The 14,892-nt window shown below is 38.9% G+C and overlaps 1 protein-coding gene across 1 annotated transcript in view; it reads left to right on the plus strand.

The window, feature by feature from the left end:
- The window catches only part of AFG2A (AFG2 AAA ATPase homolog A), a 231,644-nt gene that overhangs the window by 45,030 nt on the left and 171,722 nt on the right, over positions 1-14,892 (plus strand). Inside the window, 2 exon segments of the mRNA XM_005143020.3 lie at positions 1,055-1,108; positions 1,510-1,589. Of these exon segments, the coding sequence (XP_005143077.2) occupies positions 1,055-1,108; positions 1,510-1,589 (134 nt within the window).

A 14,892-nucleotide genomic window follows, 5' to 3' on the forward strand; every position in this document is an offset into this window, starting at 1 on the left:
ACAGAAGCTCTGTCACTGCCAGTGTATAAATGTACATTTGCCATAGTCTTGATTCTAACATCCCTGCTGTTTAAAGCTGCCTTACTGCTCTGACCCTTGTTACTTGAAGGTACTTGCAGCTGTGAAGCATGGGAAGAGTGTTCGGTTTTCTGACTGTGAGCTAGGGTGTAGTTTCTGCTGGTGAAATTATGAGGACACCTGTTCCCTGGAAAACAGATTGAAGCCACTGGCTCTTTTTGTTCAGGGCACAGGTAATTATCGGTGGTTGTTGGCTGCAGGGCAATGTTGATGCAAACCAGGCTGAAGTCAATGAGTCATTACCAGTCCCATGAGAATCTTAGTCCCATGAGGAAACATTATTTAAGCAGCCTATACTACAAGATACAGCAGGACAGAAAATACTCTGAGAATTCTTTATTGTTTTTCTTTTTATAATTGTAAATACTTGCTCAAGGCCTGAACATTAACCCCATGGTCTGCAGACACTGAGCAGCTTTCTTATTGGGGATGGACAGAGATCCTCATGGATGGGTGTTGGGTGTGCTGCTATGGTGGCAGCCTCTTTCTGGGCCTGCAAACTGTCAAGTTCAAAGAAATGCTGTTAAACACTGGTTTAAGTCACTGTTTTGGTGCTTAGCTGGGCAGGATACATGTCGAGAGTGCAAGCAAGCACTTTTCGGTGGTTCATCTTTCTGCCTGATTTACAGCCCCTTTGTTACTGTTGTTGAGCCAACAACTTTTAAGAACCCCAAGTCTGTGTGTGTGTGTTTGGTTTTTTGGTAATTCAGTTTCTTATGGAAGGACTAGGAAAGTATTATGATAAGACTAACTTACATGCATAGTTACAGGCATGCACAGTGCCATAACAAATGGAGGAGCACTTGGTACAGGTAGAAGGTAAGTCTAAAAATACACAAATAGGACTTGAAAGTGACAAATTATGAAAATTCATTGTAACAGCACATCAGTAATTTAGCACTGTCAGATGTCTCAGTCATTTTATTGATAAATGTAATGTGGAATTTTATATTTTCCAATTTTTTTAACTTTGCAGGGACCTGAGCTGATGAATAAGTATGTTGGTGAATCTGAACGAGCAGTGAGAGAGGTGAGAAGGGGCAAAGCATGCATAATACTGTATGTTAAACATTTCTGACATTCAAATTCTTCTCTGCTTATAAAGTTACCTTTAAACTTTAAAAAACCCCAACTTCTTATGGTTTAAATTTGAAAAATAAAAGAATCAGAAGGGATGTTTTGTGTTGTTTAACTTTTTCCTGTGTTGGCCTAGTGATGAATGTCGAATTTAACAGCTTTGACTGTATGTCTGCATTGGGCAGTATCATGAATAACTTCTAAAACATCAATTGTTTTGTTTTTTATAAAAGACAACAAAGCTTATGTCTGTTTTGTGATGCTCTGTAGCTTTTGACATGTGCGTGGGGTGATAGTATTCTGTAAAATGTTTTCCATTCCCTAGAACTCAGTGTTTTGTTATTCTTTTTCTAGATATTTAGGAAAGCCAGAGCGGTGTCTCCTTCAGTTCTTTTCTTTGATGAAATAGATGCCTTGGCATTTGAAAGGGGCAAGTAAGTTATCCTGTTACAAAAATCACAAGATGTTTTCTTGTAAATGATTCTTACATTGTGCAGTCCCATTATTTTACTAGAATTATTTCATTAAATATATTAATTTCACATGCAGAAGGACAGAATTTGTCAATTCTACTCAAGCGTATTTAACTTGGCATAAACAGGTAAGCTGGTAGAGTTCTTCCTTTCTCATCTCATTAGGAATGATTCTACTCATTCTCATGCCCTTTGGCTCTTTTCTGTGGTTTTAGCTTGCATTTATTTCTAGCAAAAAAACTTCTTTTTTATTTTTCTCAGGCTTGATGCACTGGCCTAATATAGTGTCTCCATTAAGCAAACAGTATGATCATATGCTATATGCAAGGAATTTTCGTGGAGGCTACTCATAGCCACCTACATTAAAACATTTTGCCAGACTGGGAAGAACTTCATGAAGAGATTTGGGAACACTTATGTGTTTTCATGTGTGACATTAAAAGGGGGTTATTGTGCAAGCAGCTAATAATGTGGGTTTTTTGTTTTTATTTTAATATCCTTCTTTGTAATGATACTGAGAGATGTTCAGCTCTTGTCTGGAGGAAGATTATACCTGGTTTTACATGTAGATTTGACAGGCTTGGTTAGTGGCCTTTCTTGGGGGATACATTCTTATAATATTTAGAATATTGTTATAAATACCACTATTTGTGAGCAAGTGCATGTTTATGTTTTGGTTTGCATTAAAATATCAAATCTGTGCACGCAGAAATTATTTGTCGACTTTGAAGGCACATCACAACTTCATTATTTTTCTGGAAAAGAAGCTCTCTTGGCATCCATACAGATTCCTTTGTGTTGCAAAATGGACATTTGTATCAGCAGGAAAGGATAAAAGGTGTTGTTCTGGCATTTCAGCAACACAAATGAATTGTGCTATAGGAGGTGGCATCACATGTAGCACAGAACTGCCCTGTGAAACTGCTAAGAAATAAACACATTTTCTGTTGAAAATGCAGGATCTCATAGAATACATCTTCATCAGCATCCTTCTCATATGCCATGTATGCAAGTGTGAAATTTGTAACTTCCTGCAATGCCACCCACCCTGCAGTATGCTCTGAAACACCTGCTTGCTTATCACAACAGAGAAGTTGCAAAAATATGTGCTGGAATCAAGCCAATGGAGGGGGTGGGGGGAGGAAGATCTCCCCCTGCTGTAATTTTGAATGTGTTTAGCTTTCAGAAACACTGCTTCAAGATAAAAACCTTTGGAAGAAAAAGCCATAATATAGTTTAATCAGTCTTTTTCACACAGTGCCCTAGAGGTGTTGAGTTTGTTTGCTTTACTCTTTTAAGGCGTAAACAACAGAATTTTACCTTACCTGGAACCATCTGTGGGGGGTTGTAGGCCTGGCACAGCTTGCTGAAGAATGTGGTATGACCTGCTGCAATCATGTGCTGGAGACATCTGGTTTGGAGCTTGAAAAAGAACAGGGTGGGACACAAATATTTCATTGTCAAATCTGAACCAGATGGGAGGTAAAATATGTAGCAGAGTCCTCATAAAATTCATCTGAAATTAAATGGTATAGGAAACCAGACAAGGCACTTATTAAAAATGGCCTTTTTTTTACAGGCTGACTTTGCACAGTAGGAATTTGCAAATGCATTAGAGATGCTAACAATTTGTGGCCTCTGGAGATCCATTTCCTGTAGTACTACTAACCATACTGGAGTTTTCAAGGAAACACCTGTTTATATTGTCTCCCTGTTCCCTCTGTTGGTTGAATTAGTTTTTTCTACCTTGGCAGTGATCACTGTTTCACACTTGACTGTATCACTATGTGATACAGCTTTGTGAAAGTTTTTCCTCCAGGTTTAAATCCTTGTCAGGATTCTGTGAGCTTTGTGCATAAAGCTCTGGATCCCAGATCTCCTGGAGAGGTAGTGTCTCCTGATCCTAACAGGACATGTCCAGAGGTATAGAGAAGCCTAAACTAAGAAGTTGTGAGAGTAATTTTATGTGTAGTTTAGATCTGAAATACAGATGTGAAATAACAGTCAGTAATTGCTTAATGCTTTTCTTCTTCAAAGCACTTTCCTAAGTATTCATTAACCTTTTATTGCTTGTTTAGATTTGACCAAAGCTTGTGGGTTTAAAACACAGATGTTTTGCTTCTGACCTTCTGTAGAGATCACTAACAGTCCTTTCTCAGCAGCAGCCACATGCAAGCTGATAGACTTTGTAATTAATATTATAGCGGAGTCTCTGTCGATGCACAAGCCATTACTTTATGGCAAACACTGGTTGCATTCAAATATAGAATCACAGAATCATAGAATAGTTAGGGTTGAAAAGGACCTTAAGATCATCTAGTTCAAACCCCCCTGCCATGAGCAGGGACATCTCTCACTAAATCATGTCACTCAAAACTCCGTCCAACCTGACCTTGAACACTGCCAGGGATGGAGCATTTCACAGCTTCCTTGGGCAACCCCTTCCAGTGCCTTGCCACCCTCACAGTAAAGAACTTCTTCCTTATATCTAACCTGAACTTCCCCTGTTTAAGTCTGAGTCCCTTACACCTTGTCCTGTCACTGTATAGAATCATAGAATCTTACCCCTTGTCCTGTCACTGTATGCCCCAGTGTTTTATTTATTAGACATTCCCAAGCCATGACTCCGTAATTGTAATACATCTAACGCTCTTCCTAACGTAACTGTCTCATGTAGCGGTTTTATTTTACAAAATGTATGTATATTCATTTATTAATTTTAAGAAATAATACTTTGAAGTCAGCAAAAATTACATTAATTGACATTGTTCAGTGTTAAAATCTAATATTTTAAAAAAGATTATTTCTTATCCTGGCGTCTTAGAAGTTCCATATGTTTTTTTTCTATATGAAATAAGCTCCTGGGTTTTTCTTCTTGTCTGTCCACACCTCTCTCCCCATTTGGCGTGTAGGCAACAAACTAATACATCTTAATCAGGAATTAAAAATGTGGGCTGTATACATACCAGCCTTAAAGCGAAATATAAAAATCTAATCCTGCATCTCTGAAGAAAAATAGTTCAGTGTCCCAATGTGGCAGTGAAGATGAAGATAATTTTAGTTGTATCCAGTTCTGCATTTGTCCTGTTACAATACACTTCTTGTGCTCTTGGAAGAATTTTTTTTTTGCTTTCCTCTCTTCATCTGGTCTATGTTGAGGATGTTTAGAGGGAATTGAAAATAAAAAATTAGGGTCTGAATGGACTGGCTATAAAGATAAAGGGAGGCATTCACTATAACTGCTTGGAACAAATAGATAAACCTGCAGAAGAAAAGGTGGTAGAAAGAGACGTCACAATGAGTTTTGAGTAGGAAAAAAATTATTGAGATAGGAGAAACTAGTGCAGATTGGAAAGGCTTTTCATAGAGACTTCTCCCTTGCTGTCAGTAAGTTGTATGGGAGAAGCTTCAGCAATGTACCACTTTACATCTTTAAGGCGGAACAAGCATTTTGTGGATTAACATGCAGTGAGGAGCAGTTGTGCACCAGGAGAGGTGAACGACATGATGCACAGAGCATTTTCCTCCACTCTGTGGTTTGTATTTGCATTTGCTTCCATGAGTAGGTTATGGCTGTTTTTTCTTTCTCTTTACTTTCAAAAGATGTTGTTATGACTTTGCGTGAGAGGCTGCGCTCAAGTGAGACCCATAGAATTTTTCCAGATATAGCAGCGCAGGAGGAGGAAAGTTTGCCTCGCAGTAGTTCCTTGTCCAGACAAAGCTGGAGATGCTTTACAAATTGCACAGCTGCAAAGAGTTATGGGTATTTGTTATCCCTTGGTACCCTGGCCATGTAAAACCTAATTCGTCTGGCCATTAGAGGTTGCCAAGAGGGAAATGGCTTGGTAATTAGACTTGAAAGTGATGAATGAACATGGGTCTGTGTAAATGCAGTGCAGACAGTCTGTTTGCTGAACTCAGAAAAATCTCTGTGCTTTGGAAATGGGACATTGTTTATATAAGTAGGATTTTTAGAATTTTTGGGCAAGACACATATTTGTTCCTTTTCTTGTTTTTCACAAGCAAAGCATTTTCCCCTTTAACTGCAGATCTTTGTAATGTAAGATGGAAAATGTTGTAGAGTAATGTGAAAGACTGATAAATTCCACTTTCAAGGCGGGGGGAGGGGAGGGAAGGGACAAAATAAGTCCCTTGCATTTGAGTTGCAGAGACCAAAGCAAGTTGATAGATGAATAATGCTAGCCTTTTCAGAGTGAGGGTAGAAACCAAAGGGACTTTGGTTCCAATAACCCCAAACTACAATATGATGATGTTATCCTGTATACTGGGGAGGATAGATACATTCCTAAGCTACAGTTTAAAATGCTCAGAACCTCTGAAAGATGTACTGTTTTCACTTTAGGTATTTAAATATTTGCAGTCTTAACTTTTAAGGACTTCAGGCTTCTGAATGAAGCTGTGAAGAACAGCAGCCTCTCTACTGTGCCACCTCTGCTTTCAACAAGGACTGTGATAAATCTTCCAGTTTTAAGCCAAGCTATCTGTCTTTCTAGAATAATTCAGCACATATTTTGTGTGCTTTAGCACATACTACACTGTACACCTGAATATACCATTGCATTTTCAACTCTGTGCAAATTCCATGGTGTAATCTGCTGCCTCTGTCATGAAGGAGGTCACTGTATTGAATTTCATCAATGAAATCTAGGAGCTGGAACCTGCAGGTATGGAGTGAAGTGACATTAGGTAGGGTAGAAAACCACCTTGCACAGGGTAAATTACCAGTGGTAGAGCTGGAGAGAGTTATTGTCACCCTATTACTCATGCTAAGGCTAAAGAATACACAGAAGAAATGGAGTTTCCCTGTGCCATGTTTGCATTGTGAGGGACCCAATTCTAGCAGCTGGCTCAGTAAGGCAAGAAGCTTTCTGTTTCTGGCTTCTGTTGGCACTGGTTGTCCTTGAACTGGAGAACATCAGCTAAGATTCCCTGCAATATGTGAGTTGTGTTTGGATATGATAGAGAATTGAAGCATTCAAAACTCTTATGACTGTTGTCTGAATTCTTCAAAGTTCTGGAATTTGCTGTCCAAATACAAATGATGTCTGGGAAAAAAGCTGCATATCCAGTGCCAGCTTTCTATTTTAGGCCTAGCAAAGAGTGGTAAAAAAGTAAGATATTGAAACAATCCAATCATACAGTGAAGCTTGTAATTTGCTTTGGAATAGCAATTTTAATAAATAGCATTACCTGTAGGTTGTGTGTGTATATAATAAATATCTGCAATCCTTTAATTTTCAAACTTGTTCATGCTTTTTATCTACCAAGAATCCTTTATCACAGTGTGTTTTAAATCTGTGCTTCGTCTTTCTTGTTTAAGAAAAAAAAACTGTGTAACTTTGCAGGTGTGTATTATAATTTGGACATTTGAAGTCAGTGGAGACTTTCATTGACATCAGTGGAAGCAGGACTGCATATGTAAACCCTTTTCTTAAAGTCATTCAAGTGCATGGATAAATGTAAAGGGTTTAGAGGAATTAAGTCTGTTAACGCAGGTAGGCGTGTTCTTCAGTGCTTGGGAGTGCTGTGACAAAACTGACCTGCAGCAAGATGCTTCAGCCAAAGACATGAATTTGAGCTTCTGTCTGGATTCTTGCCCGAGGTCTAGTTGAAACAGATTCCAGGATTGGAATGGTCAGAAGTAAGCATACATGGTGATCACTTCAGTTCCCAGGGTGGCAGTGGCTATAGAAAGAGGTCACCTTGCCCACACTAAATGGGCCCAAGCAGGCTACAGCTGCCTACGGGGTTAGGACTACAAGTGGAGGTAATATTTTATTTCCATTTATGTATTTATTTATTTTCATTCAGATTAAATACAAGGGGAACATAACTGTAACTAAAACTTACAAATGAAACTTATTCCAGATGAAAGTGAACTACTTAAGTATTATTACAATGAAATGAAATCTCCAATACAGTTACTAGTTACTACTACATCTTTAATAATTCTAGCTGAAACTGTACTTGCTTCCCAGGTAGACATGATTGATGGCAGTTTTCAACTTGATTAACTTCCAGGAATGCACAGAAGAGAAACACTGAGGAAAACAATAAAAAAAAAAAAGGGAAATTTACTGTGCAGCAGGTGTGTGTGTGCGTGTGCCTGTGTGTGTGTGTGTGTGTTCGGAGGTTTTTTGTTTGGTTTTCTGGTTTGTTTTTTTTTTGTTTGTTTGTTTAAAGGCAATGCCAGTGTTTACAGAATAGGAGAAGAGAACCCTTGCCATTAGCATCCTTCCTGTTTCAGCTAGGCATGCCAGCGCCAGTTGAAGGCCAGGTCTAATGTCTGCCTTTTATGGACATGTGTCTGGAATGAGTTGCAGGCAGATGGAAATGGGTGATGGATTGCCACCTAGACACTTGAGGATTTGAAGATGTGCTTGGGGAAAGCCCTCTTGAAGAAAGCTTGTTGATTCCAAACCCGTCTCAAACTTGCTCCTTTCCTCCTTTTATGTCTTTTCATTGCATTTAATTTATTTATTTATTTGTTTATTTATTTATTGCCTACTTCACTGCCTTCTGGAAGCTGCAATAATAAGAAATTTGGGCAAATGGAACAGGCTGGTTGCATTAGGATGTCCCTGCAGTAATATATGTGCCATGTGTTTTGATGTCACCTGCTGACAGCTGAGCACTGTTTCCATTTTTCACAAAGCTCATCTTCTCTTTTTATGAAGCTTGTTTAGAAGTTGGAGACCACTGAAGGAGTACTGGGACTCCTCTTATTTTTCTGTGCTTTTCTGATGTCTTAAAAACCAAACGACATAAACTGTACTTAATTGTTGAATTGATGATGGGCAAAACATTATTTTGGCCTGATATTAAAGCTGAAGTTCTACACAATCTCTGAATTTCCCAGACTTACCCAGGTTTCCTCTGGAGGTTTCCCTTCTGTACTACTTGCTCTTGGGGAAACAGGAAAGATGTGACACAATATAGTGTGTAATAGCTGATACAGGTGCATTCAAAATATCACAGCATCTAATTATAGGGTACTGATGCAGGGAAGGGTTTAAGATTATCTTTTTTTGGAGTTCTGATAATGCAGGCAGGAAAATTGCCTGCAATGGGGAACATTTCTTGTCTTAACACTGAAGAGTTAAATATAAAAACTGATCACATATATAAGGTTTGCATGCAGTATATCTCTTCTAGATTTTTTTAATACCATCCACGCCTGTAGTATCTGTATGGTCTGAATTAATAATAGGCATTGAAATTGTACCATACATGTGCCAGAAATGAGTTTGGCCTAGCGTTTTAATAATGCTTGCTTAGGCCCAGGTATGCTTGTTATGTCTTTTTGTTTTACGAAATGCCTCCTTTGTTGTGAACCTGTTCACGTAGAGTCAATTAGTAATTGTAGATGACAGTTTTGCAGCTCAGAACAGGAATCGTTCTTGAAAACAGAAATAAGTATGTGATGTAAAAGGTATTGTGATTTTAAGGGGGAGAGGGAAGACTCATATAGGGGAAAAAGTAGTGATATTGTGCTGCCTATGTAAACATGCATGTCTTTAAACCTAGTATATTTAGTGAAGTTTGGCTTTTGAAGCTCTGGTAGCATTCAAGGGAGAAAAGTTCAAAGGTAACATGAGGGCCCACTCTGCTATCTTTAGATACAAGAATATTCTGATTGAATTTATGTTTCAGCAGGGTACATCTGTGTGGGAGAGACTGCTTTTTCTAAACGACAGGGCAGCGTCCATACTCACTTGGAGTATTGTGTGCAGTTGTGTCCTCAACATAAAAAGGACATGGAACTGTTAGAGCAAGTCCAGAGGAGGGCCACAAGGATGATCAGGGGACTGGAGCACCTCTCATATGAAGACAGGCTGAGAAAGTTGGGGCTGTTCAGCCTGGAGAAGAGAAGGCTGCATGGAGACCTCATAGCAGCCCTTCCAGTATCTGAAGGGGGCCTACGGGGATGCTGGGGAGGGACTATTCATTAGGGACTGTAGTGATAGGACAAGGGGTAATGGGTTGAAACTTAAACAGCAGAGGTTTAGACTGGATATAAGGAAGAAATTCTTTACTGTTAGGGTGGTGAGGTACTGGAATGGGTTGCCCAGGGAGGCAGTGAATGCTCCATCCCTGGCAGTGTTCAAGGCCAGGTTGGATGAAGCCTTGGGTGACATGATTTAGTGAGAGATGTCCCTGCCCATGGCAGGGGGGTTGGAACTAGATGATCTTAAGGTCCTTTCCAACCCTAACTATTCTATGATTCTATGATTCTGCTGGGCAAAATGCCCCACTGGTAGAGTTTTTGAGTGAAATTCAGTATCTGGGAAGATGCTGCAGTTACTATTTTTCTGGTATTGCTATTGGAGTAGATTATTGTGGTTTTATTTTCTAATGCTGTGGAAAGACTTGAATTGCCAAAGCTATATTTAACCAGTGTTTGTGAGGAAAGGAAGTAAAACAGTGTGACAATTAATTGCGATCACAGCAGTTGGACTGAAAAGACAGTCTTGGGGGTTGCTCCTTGCTGAGAGATTACTCCTGCAGAGCCTTGACAAAGCTATCAGACTTAATAAAAATCCTTCAGGCTCTGCAAGCGAGACGACTCTCACATGGAAGTGTGCTGTCGGAGGGCTTGGGTATTTCAGAAACCTTTTACCTCAGTTTGTGGGGAAGTGGAGAGTCCTGCCAGAAAGTTCTATTTCAACATAAAATGATTTTTTATACCAACCATTTTGTCATGTCAGTGAGTATTATATTTGCTTTGATATGAAATTCTTTCCAGGGATTCAGGTGAGAGAAGGATTTGAGATGATAGCACATCCAGAAGTGTTTTTAAAACCCTTAAATTTTGATTATGATTGTGATTCTGTTGTCAGGAGGAAAAAAAAAAAAAGCTATGTAAATCTTGCCTGAAAGGACATCTTGGAAAAGAAGCTGGCCTGTACTCCCTTCTCACAAAACCTGTATTACAGATTTCAGCTGTGTGGCAAGTAATCCCTCTGCAGTAATTTATCCAGTATATTTCTCCTGAGGTCTGCATCTTTGACCTCACGGATCTGCCTGAGGTAGGGACATCTGTGCAGAAATGGGGCTTTTCAGGAGAGGAGCCCTCCCAGACTTTGGTCTGGTTTTGTAGCTTCACAGTTGCTGTGAATTTTAGAGTTCTCAAAATGTTACTGTGTGACTGTTTCATCCGTTTCTACATCTACAGTTTAACAACATAACTAAATTAAGGTCCTGATTCTGAAGCTAAGGTGCTCAGACAGGCCTCAGTGCTTGTCTTAGTAGTGGGATGGATAGTCAGTGGTTCTCCTTAATTGGTTATTGAGGCTGAAATATATTTTCCACTGAAAATGACATCTGGTGTTGTGACAAAACATTAATTCCATTGGCTTTGGAAGTGTTCTAGATTGTCAGATGATGCAAGTGTACATTTACTTTAGCTCGCAGTGGTGATGCTTACCAAATTTCATCAGGAGGTGAAACCATAATGCCTACATTTTCAGACTGTTTTTAGGTTTCAAATGTTAAAAAAATCTTATAGATAAGGGGGATGGAAAAAGAAGGTAAGCAATTAAAAGTGCACGAAAGAAGTCAGTTGTCAAACAAACAAACAAACAGCCTGTAGCAAGAAGCGTAACAGATTTAAATCCAATGATTTCATATGTCTGGTTATGTCCAGAAACAACATCTCCTTGGCTTGAAGAGCTATATAAGCTAGGGAACTGCATGTATTCCATGATGCAGTGATAGAATCAGGCTGCGGTTGCTTTTTATATGCCCAGGAAGATGTATTGAGAGGGGCTTAGGGTGTCTAAGGGGAAATGTCAGTGCCCACTGAGATATGAATCCATCTGGTTAGAACAGTCTTTGATAAGGCCAAAGGAGATAAGAAAGTGTTCTGTGGAGTGCTCTCACCTGCTATATTGAATTTGGAGCTGTGGCTCATGATCACTCAGTTTCATCAGACAAGGCCAGAGTTAATTCAGATTAACTGTGAGTCTTTCGTACACTGTTAAAATGTCTTATTCTGTCAAAATGTATTTTGAAAGTACCTTTAGCTAAAATAAAATACTAAGAACAGGTTTTGTTTTTCATATTCACCTTCAACAGTTGTTTTAATCCATGGATAGTCTTACCTAAGAGGCTTTTGCCATTCAGGAAGCATCTCTGATGGTCAAGTGAAGTGCCTGAGCAGGGTTGCATATGTACTTGGTCTGAGACTGGTGGGACACTTGCAGGATTAGCTGAAATATCACATACAGGAGGGCTCTAACTGATGTGATAAACTAGTAAGCAAAGATTTTTTTTGCCTTTAAAACTCCTTCATCGAGGGTTAGCAAAAAGGTTAACACATGGCCTACACACAGATGTATTTCATTAGGGCAACATAAGAGATTACTTGAAATTCTCATGCCTTTACAGAGCAGCCAGATTCCTTTTTGCTCACACATTTTTTATTTTGAAGTTCAAGGTATTTCTGGCTAAGGGCGAAGCTTTTGCATATGTGCACCCATGCACACGTCACCCTGTGTGGATTATGTGAGGGGCTTAATTCTGACTGCCTGGATTTGCAGGTGGTGTGTTGACAGGAAATTAGATTGTACCAAGACATGCCTTTTGAGGACTATTTCCATGCAGTTGTGATGATGATGACATCAATGTGCAGAGGTCATGTGGTGGTGCTGGTGGGGAAAACACAACCCCTTAGCTGGAAGTTGTTTTTGGCAGGGCCTCCGTAGGACTGGAGAGTTAATCATAATTTGTTTCTCTGGCTGCTGTTTGCGTCAAAAGTCTGGGCAGCTTTAATGAATGTTGCCTGTGTTAATTTGAAATCCTTGCTGGGAAAACATGGGAAAATGGAAAAATGCATACTTGCATGTCACCCTTCAGATTAACAGTTTAGGCAGCACTAGAGGTCTCGGAGTGCATAGTGCAGCTCTGAGCAGCTGCCAAAGGGATCTCTCGCTGTAAACCTGTGCCTGCCTGTGACTTTTATAGGGTATCCTGTTCAGCCAAAAGCTAATTTGCTGTAGACTCTGTTCTAAAAATGGTGCATCATATGGCAGCTTAGTGAACAATGTAAATAAAAGGGCTAAAATTGGAAATTCCTGGTGTTGTAGGTCCCAGACACCTCTTTATTTGGTACTGTTTGTGTTACTGATATTTTTGCATGACTGGTTTTAAAACTTTTCCCCTCCACTTTTAGCAGTTAGTAATAAATACCCAAACAATGTCCTGGTATCTCCCTTCATTGTTTGAGCTGTATGATGCCATTTGTGTTCGCTTAACTGCAGTTTTCTGATTATTTGCTTTCTAATTGCATGGAAGTCTTTGCAATGTACATTGACCTATAACAGTATGGGTTTTCTTTACTATATACATTAATTTTACCTTTTATTTTCATTCTGAAGCTTGTAAGAGAAATGTTTATATGAGGGAAAGATGTAATATCTGTTCTAGCCACCTCTCTTAAAAACCAAATAGTTTTTCCTTTTCCCCTGAAGTCCTCTAGTGTCAATTTCAGATAAGCTTGTTTTTTCCTTTGCTTAGCTTTTTCTTGTGTGCAGTCTGTTGGGTATAAAGTTGAGTAAACGTGAAATTTAAGCAAAATGGGAGGCCTGAATCCCTACTGAGGGAAGCTTAAGTTACGTTGATTTTAATTTCCTTTAAGCTGTGTCCTTCAAAAAGCATTTTGCTATCCTTGTCTAACACCTGAAGTGTTTTATCATGTTCAACCCTCTATAAGTCAATAGGACCATGACCCATAGGTGTGTTAGAAATATTGTAATGTCACCTGGGAATTTCTGACATGGCTGTGGCAAACCAAAAAAGCTGACAATTACCTAACCCAAGTTCCTTCTCTAATATATCTTAGCAACCTAAATATTCTGTTAGCTAACATTTCAAAGATACTTTCCAGACCAGGTCTGATGCGCTAACTGGTTTGCACTGGAAAATTATAGAACCAGGTGTTGAACAGAAAAATGAGAGAATTCCTTTGGAGGATGTCTGTACAGCAAGGACAGAGTTGTTACTGTTGCTTTGGCTCTGAAACATTTAGGAAGTGCTTTGGTTGCAGGCATGCTGATGATGGATGGCAGTGCTGCAGCAATATACATGTGTAATAACAATGCAACTATCTATTAGTATTATCTGCTGGAAATAACTGGAGTGCTTATCTTTAAAAATCTAATATTCCTCCTTGCAAACCAGTGCTTAGGTTGCTGGGTACTACAAGAAACACATATCGTTTGTGTAGCGCATCTTCCAACATATGAAGTGTATACAGTTACCTGTGTGTGATTCTAGTATCTCCTAGGTCTAGTGTCTTTCAAAACCAGAAAATGATATGGTGGGTGATCACCTATGTTTTTTTAATAACATTTCAGAAATAAAACCTCATTATGATGAATTAGAACAATGTTATAAGGAAAACAACTGCTCATGAGTTGTATTATTTATGACAATGTATGTGCTTGTTCTCTTTGTTTGATTTATGCAATGTCTTCCTTTTCTGTGTTCCTTGTTTTATGTGTGGATATGTGCAGACACACATATATGTACGTGTGCACATATTTATATACACTGAAGAATTGTATAGGAGCAAGGTGGTACATCATTTGCTTATTCTTTTTAAAATATTGGAAGCTTTAATGAAAACAGTAGGGTTTATTTCTAGAGTGCTTTTTGTTACATGTAGTTAAGCAATTTGAGCGAATCTTCCATGAACTTTAAGCTTACCAGAGTGGATTCCAAATTTAAAAAAAAACAACAAACCCAAACAAACCAAAACACTAGAATAGTTATGCTTCATCTGTTCAGGGTTTTCACATCTTGGTGATTTCAAAACTGGAATTTTCTGTTTCTCAGTCTTGGTTTTTTCTTTTGTTTTCCTGGTATCTGTAGAATCAGCTGAGTTAAAGGACTGACAATGCTATTATGAGGCACTTGAATTATTCCCATTTGATGGGGAGAACATAAAAATGTATAGCAGCTCTGCAAAATACATAATTACCTAATTTCTATACTGCATAGGGTGATGTAAGCACTCCCTTGGATGATGCTAAAAACAGAAGTTTGTCTGACTAAGAAGGAAATTCAGTTATCTTAGAAATACTTATTCCAGACATCCACACTGTCTTAAACCCTTTATAACCTACATAGGAGGGTAGGAAGTAAGAAAACCTCAGTTGCTTTGCTGAATACCAAGAACTCCTTTGAAGGACTAATTCTGCAGTTTGCTTTTAGTCACTTCACATGACTGATACGGTTTCAG

Source organism: Melopsittacus undulatus, chromosome 5 (genome assembly GCF_012275295.1).
Source record: "Melopsittacus undulatus isolate bMelUnd1 chromosome 5, bMelUnd1.mat.Z, whole genome shotgun sequence".
In the NCBI taxonomy this organism is placed as follows: domain Eukaryota; kingdom Metazoa; phylum Chordata; class Aves; order Psittaciformes; family Psittaculidae; genus Melopsittacus; species Melopsittacus undulatus.